This window comes from Schistocerca cancellata, chromosome 12 (genome assembly GCF_023864275.1).
Source record: "Schistocerca cancellata isolate TAMUIC-IGC-003103 chromosome 12, iqSchCanc2.1, whole genome shotgun sequence".
NCBI classification, from domain to species: Eukaryota; Metazoa; Arthropoda; class Insecta; order Orthoptera; family Acrididae; genus Schistocerca; species Schistocerca cancellata.
Window position 1 is genome coordinate 56,303,578 of NC_064637.1, and position 14,679 is coordinate 56,318,256.

Sequence of the window (14,679 nt, forward strand, 5' to 3'; positions counted from 1 at the left end):
TGGCTCGAAGACTTCTTAAGTAATAGAACCCAATACGTTGTCCTCGATGGTGAGTGTTCATCGGAGGTGAGGGTATGATCTGGAGTGCCCCAGGGAAGTGTGGTAGGTTCGCTGTTGTTTTCTATCTACATAAATGATCTTTTGGATAGGGTGGATAGCAATGTGCGGCTGTTTGCTGATGATGCTGTGGTGTACGGGAAGGTGCTGTCATTGAGTGACTGTAGGAGAATACAAGATGAGTTGGACAGGATTTGTCATTAGTGTAAAGAATGGCAGCTAACTCTAAATATATATAAATGTAAATTAATGCAGATGAATAGGAAAAACAATCCTGTAATGTTTGAATACTCCATTAGTAGTGTAGCACTTGACACACTCACGTCGATTAAATATTTGGGTGTAAGATTGCAGAGCGATATGAAGTGGGACAAGCATGTAATGGCAGTTGTGGGGAAGGCCGATAGTCATCTTCAGATCATTGGTAGAATTTTGGGAAGATGTGGTTCATCTGTAAAGGAGACTGCTTATAAAACACTAATACGACATACTCTTGAGTACTGCTCGAGCCTTTGGGATCCCTATCAGGTTGGATTGAGGGAGGGCATAGAAGCAATTCAGAGGTGCACTGCTAGATTTGTTACTGGTAGGTTTGATCATAATTCGAGTGTTACGGAAATGCTTCAGGAACTCGGGTGGGAGTCTCTAGAGGAAAGGTGGCGTTCTTTTCGTGAATCGCTACTGAGGAAATTTAGAGAATCAGCATTTGAGGCTGACTACAGTACAATTTTACTGCTGCCAACTTATATTTTGCAGAAAGACCACAAAGATAAGATGAGAGAGATTAGGGCTCGTACAGAGGCTTGTAGGCAGTCATTTTTCCCTCATTTGTTTGGGAGTGGAACAGGGAGAGAAGATGCTAGTTGTGGTACAAGGTACCCTCCACCACGCACCGTATGGTGGATTGCGGAGTATGCATGTAGATGTATGTAGATGTAGATGTATATCCTTGGCAACTGATAGAAAAATTGGGTTGGTCAAATTCCTGGGAAATGTTACCTGCCGTCACGTCTCCGCATACCTCTTCGTACTGGAATCTCACAGACAGGAGTAGAAGAGTCCCACTTCGAACTGAGGCCTGATAACCAAAGTTCACGTGTCTGGATATGCCTGGGACAGTGGTAGGATAAAACCTGAGTGGTGTGTGCCACATGGCCCGATAGCTGGGAGCATGATCTCGGGTGCCATTCCTTTTCACAGCAGGACCCCTTTGGTTGTGATCTGTGACACACTTACAGCACCTGACCTGAATCCTACAGACCACCTTTGGAATGTTTTGGAATGCTGACTCCGTGCCAGGCCTCACTGACTGACATCAATACCTCTCCTCAGTGCAGCACTCTGTGAAGAATTGGCTACCATTCCCCAAGAAATCTTCCAGCACCTGATGGAATGTATGCCTGCGGGAGTGGCAGCTCTCATCAAGACTAAGGGTGGACTAGCACCATATTGAATTCCAGCATTACCGATGGAGGGTGCCACGAACTTGTAAGTTATTTTCAGCCAGGTGTCCATATACTTTTGATCACATTGTGTACAGCACAGCAATATGTTGACTACACTACTGGCCATTAAAATTGCTACACCAAGAAGACATGCAGATGATAAACGGGTATTCATCGGACAAATATATTATACTAGAACTGACATGTGATTCAATTTTCACGCAATTTGGGTGCATAGATCCTGAGAAATCGGTACCCAGAACAACCACCTCTGGTTGTAATTACGGCCTTGATATGCCTAGGCATTGTGTCAAACAGAGCTTGGATGGCGTGTGCAGGAACAGCTGCCCATGCAGCTTCAACACGATACCACAGTTCATCAAGAGTAGTGATTGGTGTATTGTGACGAGCCACTTGCTCGGCCACCATTGATCAGACTTTATCAGTTGGTGAGAGATCTGGAGAATGTGCTGGCCAGAGCAGCAGTCGAACATCTTCTGTATCCAGAAAGGCCCATACAGGACCTGCAACATGCGGTCGTACATTATCCTGCTGAAATGCAGGGTTTTTCAGGGATTGATTGAAGGGTAGAGCGACGGGTCGTAACACATCTGAAATGTAACGTCCACTGTTCAAAGTGCTGTCAATGCGAACAAGAGGTGATCAAGACATGTAACCGATGGCACCCCATACCATCACGCCGGGTGATACACCAGTATGGGGATGACGAATACACATTTCCGATGTGTGTTCACTGCGATGTCGCCAAACACGGATGCGACCATCGTGATGCTGTAAACAGAACCTGGATTCATCCGAAAAAATGACGTTTTGCCATTCGTGCACCCAGGTTTGTCGTCGAGTACACCATCGCAGGCGCTCCTGTATGTGGTGCAGCGTCAAGGGTAACTGCAGCCATGGTCTTCGAGCTGATAGTCCATGCTGCTGCAAACATCATCAAACTGTTGGTGCAGATGGTTGTTGTCTTGCAAACGTTCCCATCTGTTGACTCAGGGATCGAGACATGGCTGCACGATCCATTACAGCCATGTGGATAAGATGCTTGTCATCTCGACTGCTAGTGATACGAGGCCGTTGGGATCCAGCACGGCATTCCATATCACCCTCCTGAACCCACTAATTCCATATTCTGCTTACAGTCATTGGATCTCAACCAATGCTAGCAGCAATGTCGCGATACGATAAACCACAATCGTGATAGGCTACAATCTGACCTTTATCAAAGTTGGAAATGTGATGGTACGCATTTCTTCTCCTTATACGAGGCATCACAACAACGTTTCACCAGGCAATGCCAGTCAACTGCTGTTTGTGTATAAGAAATCGGTTGGAAACTTTCCTCATATCAGCAAAATATGGTTCAAATGGCTCTGAGCACTTTGGGAGTTAACTTCTGATGTCATCAGTCCCCTAGAACTTAGAACTACTTAAACCTAACTAACCTAAGGACATCACACACATCCATGCCTGAGGCAGGATTCGAACCTGCGACCACAGCGGTTGTGCGGTTCCAGACTGTAGCGCCCAGACCCGCTCAGCCACTCTGGCCGGCTCATGTCAGCACGTTGTAGGTGTCGTCACCAGCGCCAATCTTGTGTGAATGCTCTGAAATGCTTATCATTTGCATATCACAGGATCTTCTTCCTGTCGGTTAAATTTCATGTCTCTAGCACGTCATCTTTGTGGTATAGCAATTTTAATGGCCAGTAGTGTATATTCTATGACCTAGTTTGTTGCCCTTTGAGGCAAGCCATGCTGGGCTTACAGTTCAGTAAGTAATACCTGCCTGCACATGGCAAGAGTTTCTATTGCTTGTCTTTATGCTTGCCAAACCCTACCTTATCTAGTAAGGTCGCCAGATCTATCTGCAATTGAGAATGTTTGGAGCATTATGAGCAGGGCCCTCCGACCAGCTCAGTATTTTGAGGATCTGACATGCCAATTGGACAGAATATGGCACGATATCCCTCAGGAGGACATCCTATGATTATGTCGGCCAGTGCCAAGTGAAATAACTGCTTACATAAGGGCCAGAAGTGGAACAATGCATTACTGACTTGCTCAATTTCAGAAAGCACTTTCTGTTGAATGAATCATCCAATTTTTGTGAAATTGTAATCATTTGTCTGTTACCTCCTCCTTTGGCTGATTCCATAATGATAGACTGAGTCCAAATGCAAGTTGAATAATAAAATTATTTAAAGGCAACAGAGAGGCATTTGTCTGAAAATAAGCTGCTGTTCATTAAATTTATGCAAGCTGCAATACACAGTTCATCCAAACTGTTTCCAACAATCTCTTCCACTTGCTTAGCTTGTCTGCAACGGGAACCTTATTAACAACATTGTTTGTCTTCTGCAAGTCATTAAAATAGACATTGTTCGCCATGAATCAAACTCTGTGTTTAGGTAATATCTGGAGTATGTATTTTTAACCCTTGTATGTGATTGTTAATAACATGAAAATATTAACGAATTAAATGTTTTGACTTGTCCCATATCTGTGCACTATCACAGGATATTGGATTTGTGAAATATGTACCTCACCAATTATTTATTTATTGGTGTCGAACCTTTAGCACTTCATTAACAGGCAGTATTAACCCCATCGTGAACACGTGTCTGTCATGACTTTGTGTGTTTAACTAGAACTTCACATTTCTGCTGCTCCCTCACCAAATGTCAACAGCAGCTCCTTTCTGAATACACCTGTGTGGCCACTGGCTAGCATCCGACAGCCATTACAAGTTTTACCACTACTCACCGATCCTACCTTAATGGATCTTTCGTTGCACTGGCTGCCTTCACCATACTGTGTCTCATATACAGGAAAGCTTGATAGAAACATTTGTGTACAGATCACCTATACAGGTTGTGGTGCCAGATCTGGACTCAAACCTGGTAACGTTGCCTTTCACAGAGCATATCATGTATAGTTTGCATAGCGATCATTACAAGAAAGTATGTTATTAGCCCTTTAATTCCTTTGTTTATAATTTTTCTAAACCACATCCTCTAAACTATGTACTGACTGAAACTTCCTGGCATATTAAAACCTTCTGCCAGACTGGGAGGCGGGCCGAAGTGGCAGAGCGGTTCTAGGCACTACAGTCCGGAACCACGCGACTGCTACAGTCGCAGGTTCGAATCCTGCCTTGGGCATGGATGTGTGTGATGTCCTTAGGTTAGTTAGGTTTAAGTAGTTCTAATTCTAGGGGACTGATGACCACAGATGTTAAGTCCCATAGTGCTCAGAGCCATTTGAACCAGACTGGGACTTGAACCCACGACCTTCATCTTTCGCAGACAAGGCTCTTCTAACTGAGCTACCTGAGCACTATGACCTTTTGTGTAGACTCATTCCATGACTGAGAGCCTCTGGCTGGCATGGTCCCATGGAACAGAGAAATTTAAGAAATTAAAAGAGAATAAAAAATAGGGAATGTACAAAGATATGCAGCCAGCCAATGGATAAACAGAATAGGACACAAAACATTAATAATGGTACAAAGTACACTCTACAATGGACTGATTGATGCTTGTGGAACATGTATGTTGTAGATGTAGATCAGATGACATACATAAATATCAGGAAATGGTTAAAATTAAGTACAATACAAAGCAATTGCATGTTTTTTGAAACAAGAATAAGTTGCATTACAATTTGAAAAACTACACATTAATACAGAGTAGCAAAACTCCATACTTTTCTGTACAATACATATAACATGTGTCTTAACAAGAAGTCAAAGACATGATGATAAGAGAATAGACGTTGGGATAATGCCTCTAGTGAAGATTTAGGCACAGCAAATTAGAAGAATGTGAGATACCCTGACAACAGGATATCACAGACAATATGAAAAGAAAAGAACGTAACAGACTTGAAAGGTGAAGCAACAACCACAATACTGTCAATTTTTCCATACATCAGATTTGGAATCATGATGGTCCACTGTGAAAAAATAGATCATTATGATAAGATATGAAGACTTCTGTCATATTTATGTGAAAAGTAAGGAAATCTACAGTGCACCAAACCAGTTCAGATCCATGATTACCTCTAAACTAATTAATGGCCTTTTGACAGAAACATTGCCAAATAAGACAGCATGTTTTCTAAAATCAGCAGTTATTCTGCAACAAAAGGAAGATCTAGCACTCGATATATTTTCCTGTCTTCTAACACATCACAGCATGATGCTCTTATAATGGAATCCGACAAACTGAAAAATAAGGAGTAGATCATAACTAAATATATTGTACTATGCAGATACAGTGCCTGTATTTGAAAAAAGTGAGGCAATTCTCTTACATAATGTGCAACTATCCTCACAGCAGGTAATATTGTTCTCAGCAAATTAACTGAATCTTGCACAGCAATAAGATTAGGAAGCAAATTAAGGGAAAAAATTACATAAAATTTTGCAAAAATCTCCTTATTATCTTTCTCATTGTCACTGTACCTCATAAAGTATTGCAGATACAACTGCCAGTTCTCTTTATGACATTTAAATTCCTTACCAGTTATCACAAATTCTCGTCCTTAACGCGAAAAAGTTCTTCATGTCTGAATGTTCTCTTCTCTGAGTTCTTCAGAACAACCTGGAATGTAGAAGCATTACATTAAACAAATGTCAGTCAGATGCGAAACTAAATATATGACGGGTATTCAATAATTAAAGAAAACAAATTGATATAGAAATGGACCAGTCTGTGGGAAAAGTTTTGTACTTTCATTGTTTTAGGTCAGTATCACTGTGACGAGCTGACAACAGCTGATGGATAAAAATTGTACTGCTTATAACCTCAATACTGCATTTAACAATGGCATGTCTACTCAAAGTTTGCACATTGGTTGAACAACATTAAGTGATCTGTTTTCTGCTTTCTGTAGGTAAAAAACCAACTACTGTTAAAATCTTTTCTCGAACAATTTCACAGTATGGTGAAAGTTGTACGAACGACATAAATTTTTATAAGTCGGTAGAACAATTCAAAAATGGTCGAACCTCAGTGACCAGTGAGCAGCGTACCTCCCAGCTGGTAAGAAGTGACAACTTCTTCATTCAATACCTTTCCTGACAACATTATCCATGAAGGTGAACATAACATTATCAGTAACACATTCTACTACAGCAAAACAAGCATAAGATGGGTCCTGAATGACTTAATGCGACAATCCGAGGAAAGAAGATTTGTAGTATTTACAGACTTGACAGAATGCTATGAAAGGGAAGGTGACCCTTTTCTAAACAAGATTTTAATGTGTGATGAAACTTGGGTTCACAATTTTGGACCAGACTCCATAAGACAAAGCATGCAATGGAAGCACACCAGCTCACCTGTTCAAAAGAAATTCAAAATGCAAGCATCAGCAGAAAAGTCACATTGACTGTCTTTTTGGATGCCCGAGGTGTTATCTTTCATGATTATTTGGAAGATCAGCATAATGATACCTTCATTACAATGTATGCAGATGACACTTCAGGCCTATGTTGGGGAAATGATATTCTTAATCTCAGCATAAATGTAAAAAAATTTATAGGTAAATTCCTTGCTATATGCATAGACAGAAAACTACTATGGACACAACAAATTGACAATGTATGTGCAAGGCTATCATCTAGCCTGTATGTTTTAAGAAGAATAGCTCCCTATGTCAATACCCAAACAATGAGGATGATGTATTTTGGTTTAATACATCCATTTCTAGCATATGGTCTTGCACTGTGGGGCGGGGCTTCCAAAACTCATGTAGACTGTGTATTTAAACTCCAGAAAAGAGCCTAGAGAATATTAGGCAAAAAAGATGCTAGAACATCATGTAAGGAATTGTTTATAGAATTTAAAATTCTGTCTATCTATTCAATGTATATGTTTGAAACAATAGTATTAACTGTAGAAGATAAGTAGAAACTAAAATCTAAAGTATTATTATGGCAAATAATTTGGACTACATTCTTAAGTTCCTATTATATGAGGTGCATTCAAGTTCTAAGGCCCCCGATTTTGTTTCTCCGGACTGGAAAGAGATAGAAACATGCGCATTGTTTTAAAATGTTCATTGTCAATACGTTCCAGAGATGGTAGCACCGTACAGCAGATGGAATTTTACCGCCAGCAGTGAGAATGAGAACTGTTTTAAATACTTAAAATGGCAACGTTTTCCTTACTTGAACAGTGTGCAATCATTTGTTTTCTGAATTTGCGTGGTGTGAAACCAATTGAAATTCATCGACAGTTGAAGGAGACATGTGGTGATGGAGTTATGGATGTGTCGGAAGTGCGTTCGTGGATGCGACAGTTTTAACGAAGGCAGAACATCGTGTGACAACAAACCAAAACAACCTCGGGCTTGCACAAGCTGGTCTGATGACACGATCGAGAAAGTGGAGAGAATTGTTTTGGGGGATCGCCGAATGACTGTTGAACAGATCGCCTCCAGAGTTGGCATTTCTGTGGGTTCTGTGCACACAATCCTGCATGACAACCTGAAAATGCAAAAAGTGTCATCCAGGTGGGTGCCACGAATGCTGACGGATGACCACACGGCTGCCCGTGTGGCATGTTACTGAGCAATGTTGACGCGCAACGACAGCATGAATGGGACTTTGTTTTCGTCGGTTGTGACAATGGATGAAATGTGGGTGCCATTTTTCAATCCAGAAACAAAGCGCCAGTCAGCTTAATGGAAGCACACAGATTCACCGCCACCAAAAAAATTTCAGGTAACCGCCAGTGCTGAAAAAAATGATGGTGTCCATGTTCTGGGACAGGGAGGGCGTAATCGTTACCCATTGCATTCCAAAGGTCACTACGGTAACAGGTACATCCTACGAAAATGTTTCGAAGAACAAATTCCTTCCTGCACTGCAACAAAAATGTCCGGGAAGGGCTGCGCGTGTGCTGTTTCACCGAGACAACGCACCCGCACATCAAGCTAACGTTACGCAACAATGAAAGACACTCTCCATGGCCGCACATTCACCAGCCATGAGGCTATTGCTTTAGCGATTTTCGAGTGGTCAAAACAGACTCCCAAAGAAGCCTTCGCCACTGCCATGGAATCATGGCATCAGCGTTGTGAAAAATGTGTACATCTGCAGGGCGATTATGTCGAGAAGTAACGCCAGTTTCATCAATTTCGGGTGAGTAGTTAATTAGAAAAAAAATCGGAGGCCTTAGAACTTGAATGCACCTCATAAAGTAAAATTAGATTGTATACTGTTGTATTGTACTACTAATTGCTATGCATGTAATTACATGTTTCATGCCAATAAATAACAAATTACAAAAATTACTATAAACTGTGTCTACTACTGAGACAAGCTGAGAAACAAAGGAAAGCCAGGAATGAGAGAAAAATACTGCGGGTCTCAAAGAAAAGGCGAGGTGTCGCTACAGGACATGATGCTGCTGTGGTGGATGATGCTGCTGCGAGATATGATCAATAATGGACAGGGGGATCAGTCACAGTACCACTCATATCATCATGACAAAAGTTCTGGAAAGTTTGTGCACTGTCAGGTCCTCACAGGCTACCAGAGGAGCGGAAGTTGAACAGAATGTCAACAACACTGCTGTAAATGTTTTTTATTTCAGTCTTTGATCACAAATATGAATTCTTTAGACGATGACCGGTTTCAGTCCTAATGACCATCCTCAGATCCAAGGGTGTACCCAGGATCTGAACGGCGGGAGGGCGGGGGGGGGGGCGGGGGGGGGGGGGCGGGGGGGGGGGATGTCATACTAGTCTCAGGAAACAAGGACTCGAGACAACATACAGCACTTCTTATTAAATAAAACAGTAAACCAGTGAAAAACTGCTTTTAATAAACATTTTAAATACAAGAATGCACTTGTACAATCCAAGAAAACATGCAGCATTTCTTATTTAATAAAACAGTAAACTAGTGAAAAACTGCGAATATCTTCTAGGGGGCGCCCCCCCCCCCCCCCTCCCCTGCCCCTTGCTGGGTACGCCCATGCTCAGATCTATAATATACAAATATATACACCTAGTGAGCAGTGTGTCTTTCAACATAATACAGCAATACGTATCACAAAACACTATCATACAACCAGGGAGATGTACAGAAAATATGGTAAAACGTACCGTTTTTACAACATGTCCTAAAGTGATTAGGCCATAATGGCATCATCAAAACATATAAATACAATCAGCACAGCATCGTCATAAAGATCTAAAATAAGGTGCAGAATAGGCCGCATCGTCCCAACAGTCATTATTGCAACTGGCTACTGAAGTACAGTAGCTAACAGAAGTCTGTTTCCCTACATCATTATAAGGAGAAATAAAACTGGCATTCTACTGATTGGAGCGTGGAATGTCAGATCCCTTAATCGGGCAGGTAGATTAGAAAATTTAAAAAGGGAAGTGGAAGGATGTAGGTTGCAGTAGGTACTGGGAGATGAAGAAGCTTGCACGAGATAGAGTAGCATGGAGAGCTGCATCAAACCAGTCTCTGGACTGAAGACCAACAACAACAACAACAACATCATCCCTAGATGTCGCTACAGTTAGCTTAGATGTAGTCATCATTTATGCAAAAAACATAATCTGATATAAACACATTATGTAAAATTGATAACTTTGTAAAATTGATAACTATCATAGAAACTAAATTGTGATACATTAAAAGACAAATACAGTTATGCGTATAAAATTATTAAAAGAAATGTATGAATAGAATAGGACCGATCCTTTTGATGGTGAATTTATGGTCAACAATTAATATACATATTACATTGCCTATGAAAGATAAAATGTCTATGCAACAGCTGAAAAAGGACAGATCAATGATCTGATGTTATGTAGGCGTGCACAGATCTTAAGAACTTAACCACTAGAGGGCTTTACATACAATGTGATATATCTCTCACAGGAAACTTTTAAACAACATATTAACAGTCAATAAACAAAATTATATAGTCTGGTTATACATTCAATGAGTAGGTAGGACATAATCAGTTACAGGATTAGTGCAGTTAATGTATGGAAGTAAGGCAAATGCCTACTGTTCTCGACATAAATCATCAAGTAAGGCTAGGTATAAATACACGGGGCATTATTTGGTTATCATAGTACATTATCAAACAAAGCAAAGTAGGCGTAGGGCACAAAATTGCTTTGTCCATTGAGCACCCAAGTGGGCTCATGATTTTTCGCTACAGGCAATGTAATACGTATATTAATTGTTGACCGTAAATTCACCATAAAAAGGATCGGTCCTATTCTATTCATACATTTCTTTTAATAATTTTGTACGGGTAACTGCATTTGTCTTTTAATGTGTCACAATTTAGTTTCTATGAGAGTTATCAATTTTAAAAGTCTGGTACATATATTTTACATAATGTGTTTTTATCAGATTACATTTTTTGCTGACTGTAGCCACATCTAGGGATGATGTAGGAAAACAGATTTCTGTCAGCTACTGTACTTCAGTAGCCAGTTGCAATAATGACTGTGTGGATGATGCGGCCTATTCTCCACCTCATTTTAGATCTTTATGACGATGCTATGCTGATTATATTTATATGTTTTGACGATGCCATTATGGCCTTATCACTTTAGGACATGGTGTAAAAAAGGTATGTTTTACCATATTTTCTGTACATCTCCCTGGTTGTATGATAGTGTATTGTGATACATATTGCTGTATTATGTTGAAAGCCACACTGCTCACTAGGTGTATATATTTGTATATTATAGTTCTGAGGATGATCATTACAGACTGATACTGGTCATAATCTAAAGAATTCATATTGTGATCAAAGACTGAAATAAAAAACATTTGACAGTATTGGATCACTGTTTGTATACACGACCATGTCGCGGTTGGTGAAACACTGCCGCACCTGGAATGACATCACAATGAAGAATATTGCTTCCTGTCTCATATAGTTATGGGAGATGAAACATAGTATCACAATTTTGAGCCAGGGAGTAAGCATCAGAGCCAAGAGTGAAGCACACAGGTTCACTTCCAGTGAAAAATTCCAAAGATCTGAATGCCATTCGAAGAAAGTCACAATGATCTTTTTCTTTGATCTGCTCCACATTGACTTTCTGGAACATAGCACTGCAGTTAACACACAGTGGTATGTGGACAGTTTGCAAAAACTTAAACACACCATCAAGTTGTCAGACAGCAATTCTGTTGCAGAACAATGGCCATCCATGTTTTCCAAGGTCGTTACAACTGTGCTTCAGAAATATCACGGGGAAGCCCTTAAACACTCTCCACAAAATCCCCATGTCTCCCCATATGATTTCCATATTTTTGGAATCTCGAATAATGACATTTGTGGCTGTCTATTGGCCTCTAACAGAGAGATGCATGCCTAGGTAGACCCGAAGCAACTGCAAACATATTTCCGTGAAAACATTTACAGTTTCGTCTCACAGTTGGATAAATGTATTAACAGTTAAATTTGAAATAATAACAAGTTTACTTACTTTTCTCTCATACTGCCTCATTTTCATTTAACTGCCCCTCAAATTTTGTAAACACTTCCGCAATACCAACATTTGGACCAGAAATTCAAAAGTAAATAAATGACAGCTGTTGCAGAGCTATGTCAAGTCTCCTTTTATTTTCTGTACATTACTAGGATAGTAACTCCTAATGACCTGCATAAAGCAAGGCCCTGCAGTGGGTAGCAGAGTGCACTCATATCCAAGATGCGAGTCGGGCTACCTCAAATTAGGGTTTTCGACAGTTTCCCTAAATTGGTTAAGGCAAATGCCACCCACCATGGATCCTATGGATGGGACACAGCCTACTTCCTATCTTGTCCTGGTTCTATGAGTTTGTGTTCCATTTATAATAATAAAATTCTTGGAAAAATGTTAAACAGTAACTTTTCTTCCTTCCTAGCAATTTGTCAAATGGTCATAGACACTTCTGGCCATTAAAGTTGCTACACCAAGAAGAAATGCAGATGATAAACACGTATTCATTGGACAAATATATTATACTAGAACTGACATGTGATTACATTTTCACGCAATGTCCCCATCTGTTGACTCAGGGATCAAGATGTGGCTGCACAATCCGTTACAGCCACGCGGATAAGATGCCTTTAATCTCGACTGCTATGATACGAGGCCATTGGGATCCAGCACGGCGTTCTGTATTACCCTCCTCAACCCACCGGTTCCATATTCTGCTAACAGTCATTGGATCTCGACCAACGCGAGCAGCAATGTCGCGATATGATAAATCGCAATCGTGATAGGCTACAATCCGACCTTTATCAAAGTCGGAAACGTGATGGTACGCATTTCTCCTCCTTGTACAAGGCATCACAACAACTTTTCACCACACAATGCTGGTCAACTGCTGTTTGTGTATGAGAAATCTGTTGGAAACTTTCCTCATATCAGCACATTGTAGGTGTTGCCACCAGCACCTACCTTGTGTGAATGCTCTGAAAAGCTAATCATTTGCACATTGCAGCATCTTCTTCCTGTCGGTTAAATTCCGCGTCTATAACACGTCACCTTTGTGGTATAGCGATTTTAATGGCCAGTAGTGTAGCAAAAACTGAGACCTGCAACAGCACTCTTTGCCAGTCTTTAGAGGAAAGAGGAAAGAAAACTGTATCAATTCACATCTTCTAGAAATGAAAGACTCCTAGAAGATGTGCTCCCTTGAAGAAGAAGAAATACGTCGTTTATGCATGATGGAGCTGCAGCAAATTTCAGTCTCAGTGTTCGAGATTCACCGACTGGTATCTAGTGTGACAGACAGATAGGCAAATGAGGACCAGTTCCGTAGCCTGCATGTTCCCCTGACCTCAGTCCTTTACATTATTATCTCAGGGGACACATTAAACAATTGGTCTATGGAGCAGACCACCCGGATACATAAACTCTTCATCAGAATGTTATGGGAGCCTGTAAAACCATTCAAAACTATCAGGGAGTATTTGAAATGGTGTGATAGTCCACGATTTGACAAGTGCATGTGTTATTAGAAGGAAGAGAAGGACATTTCGAGCATTTATTACAAATTTATGTGTAGATGAGTTCCAATCACATAAATTTTTAACTTTCATTAATAACTCAAAAACAAAAGATTTTTCAGCATGTGTGTTTTACAAACTTTTTTCCTTTTTTTTTTTTTTGGCATAAGGAACCTGTTCCCAAAGTCTCTAAAAGTACTTTTGTTACACTCTATTTATATTGTTCTTTCAAGTTCCAAGAATTATTTTCATCTTCAGGAATCCTGATATCCATACGAATTGTAGGTATAGTTAACAAGAAATGCTTTAAAATTATTTTTTAATTTCTGATGATGTCCAGTTTTATCCATAATGTCTGTGAAAAACTTTGCAAAGATATTAGAATCGGGTTACCCTAATTTCAACGTGCAACGAACTTTATTTTGTACTGTAGACAACTTAACATCCATAATGTTAGTGCCACATACACCAGTACTTACATCAAACTCCTGCTTGATTGTCACTCCCTGAAATGTTGCTGAACACCTCATGCCATTCAGCCATACGTCCACTTCAGAGTTGAGAAGAGGTGTGCCGAGGCGTGAGCAGTCCCGGCTCTGCAAAAGTAAAGTGGCGAGATGTAATCCCCTGAAATAACCCCTCACGTGCAAACAAATGAGCAGAAATTACCACAAATACTTTTTTAAGAGAAACAGAGAGAGAGAGAGAGCACAAGCATTTTCCTATGCCATTCGCAGTGTCTTTCTTCTCTGCTGTAGCAAAATCTACAACTTCACCATACTCTGCAAACCACAGTGAAGAGTATGGTAGTGTTTCTACTGTGCAAATTTTAAAGCTTTTTCCTATTGGATAAGGAACACAAATGGAAAAAATTCAGAAACATCATTCAATATGCCATACACAAATATGTTCTGAGCAAGGTCTTAAGGATAGCAATGACCCACTATGGCTTAATAGCCTTGTTAGTAAACTGCTCCATAAACAAACAGAGTTTCATCTCAGTTTCAAGAGAAGTCAAAGCCTCACTGACAAACAAAAGCTGAAAAAAGTGAAAATGAGCATAAGGAGGACAATGAGAGAAGTGTTCAATGACTTTGAACTTAAAATTTTTGTGACCAATCTGAAAAACAGTTCTAATAGGTTTCAGTCTTTTGTAAAAT

The 14,679-nt window shown here is 40.3% G+C and overlaps 1 protein-coding gene across 5 annotated transcripts in view; it reads right to left on the bottom strand.

Moving 5' to 3' along the window:
• LOC126109623 (lysine-specific demethylase 4B-like) overlaps positions 1–14,679 on the bottom strand; it is a 387,367-nt gene that overhangs the window by 12,236 nt on the left and 360,452 nt on the right. For all 5 annotated transcript variants that reach the window (XM_049914665.1, XM_049914668.1, XM_049914666.1 and 2 more), the window contains 2 exons: positions 13,999–14,115; positions 6,047–6,127 (listed from right to left, as the gene is read on the bottom strand). In XM_049914665.1, the coding sequence (XP_049770622.1) occupies positions 6,053–6,127; positions 13,999–14,115 (192 nt within the window). In that variant the 3' untranslated portion in view covers positions 6,047–6,052. The remainder of the gene's footprint in view (positions 1–6,046; positions 6,128–13,998; positions 14,116–14,679) is intronic.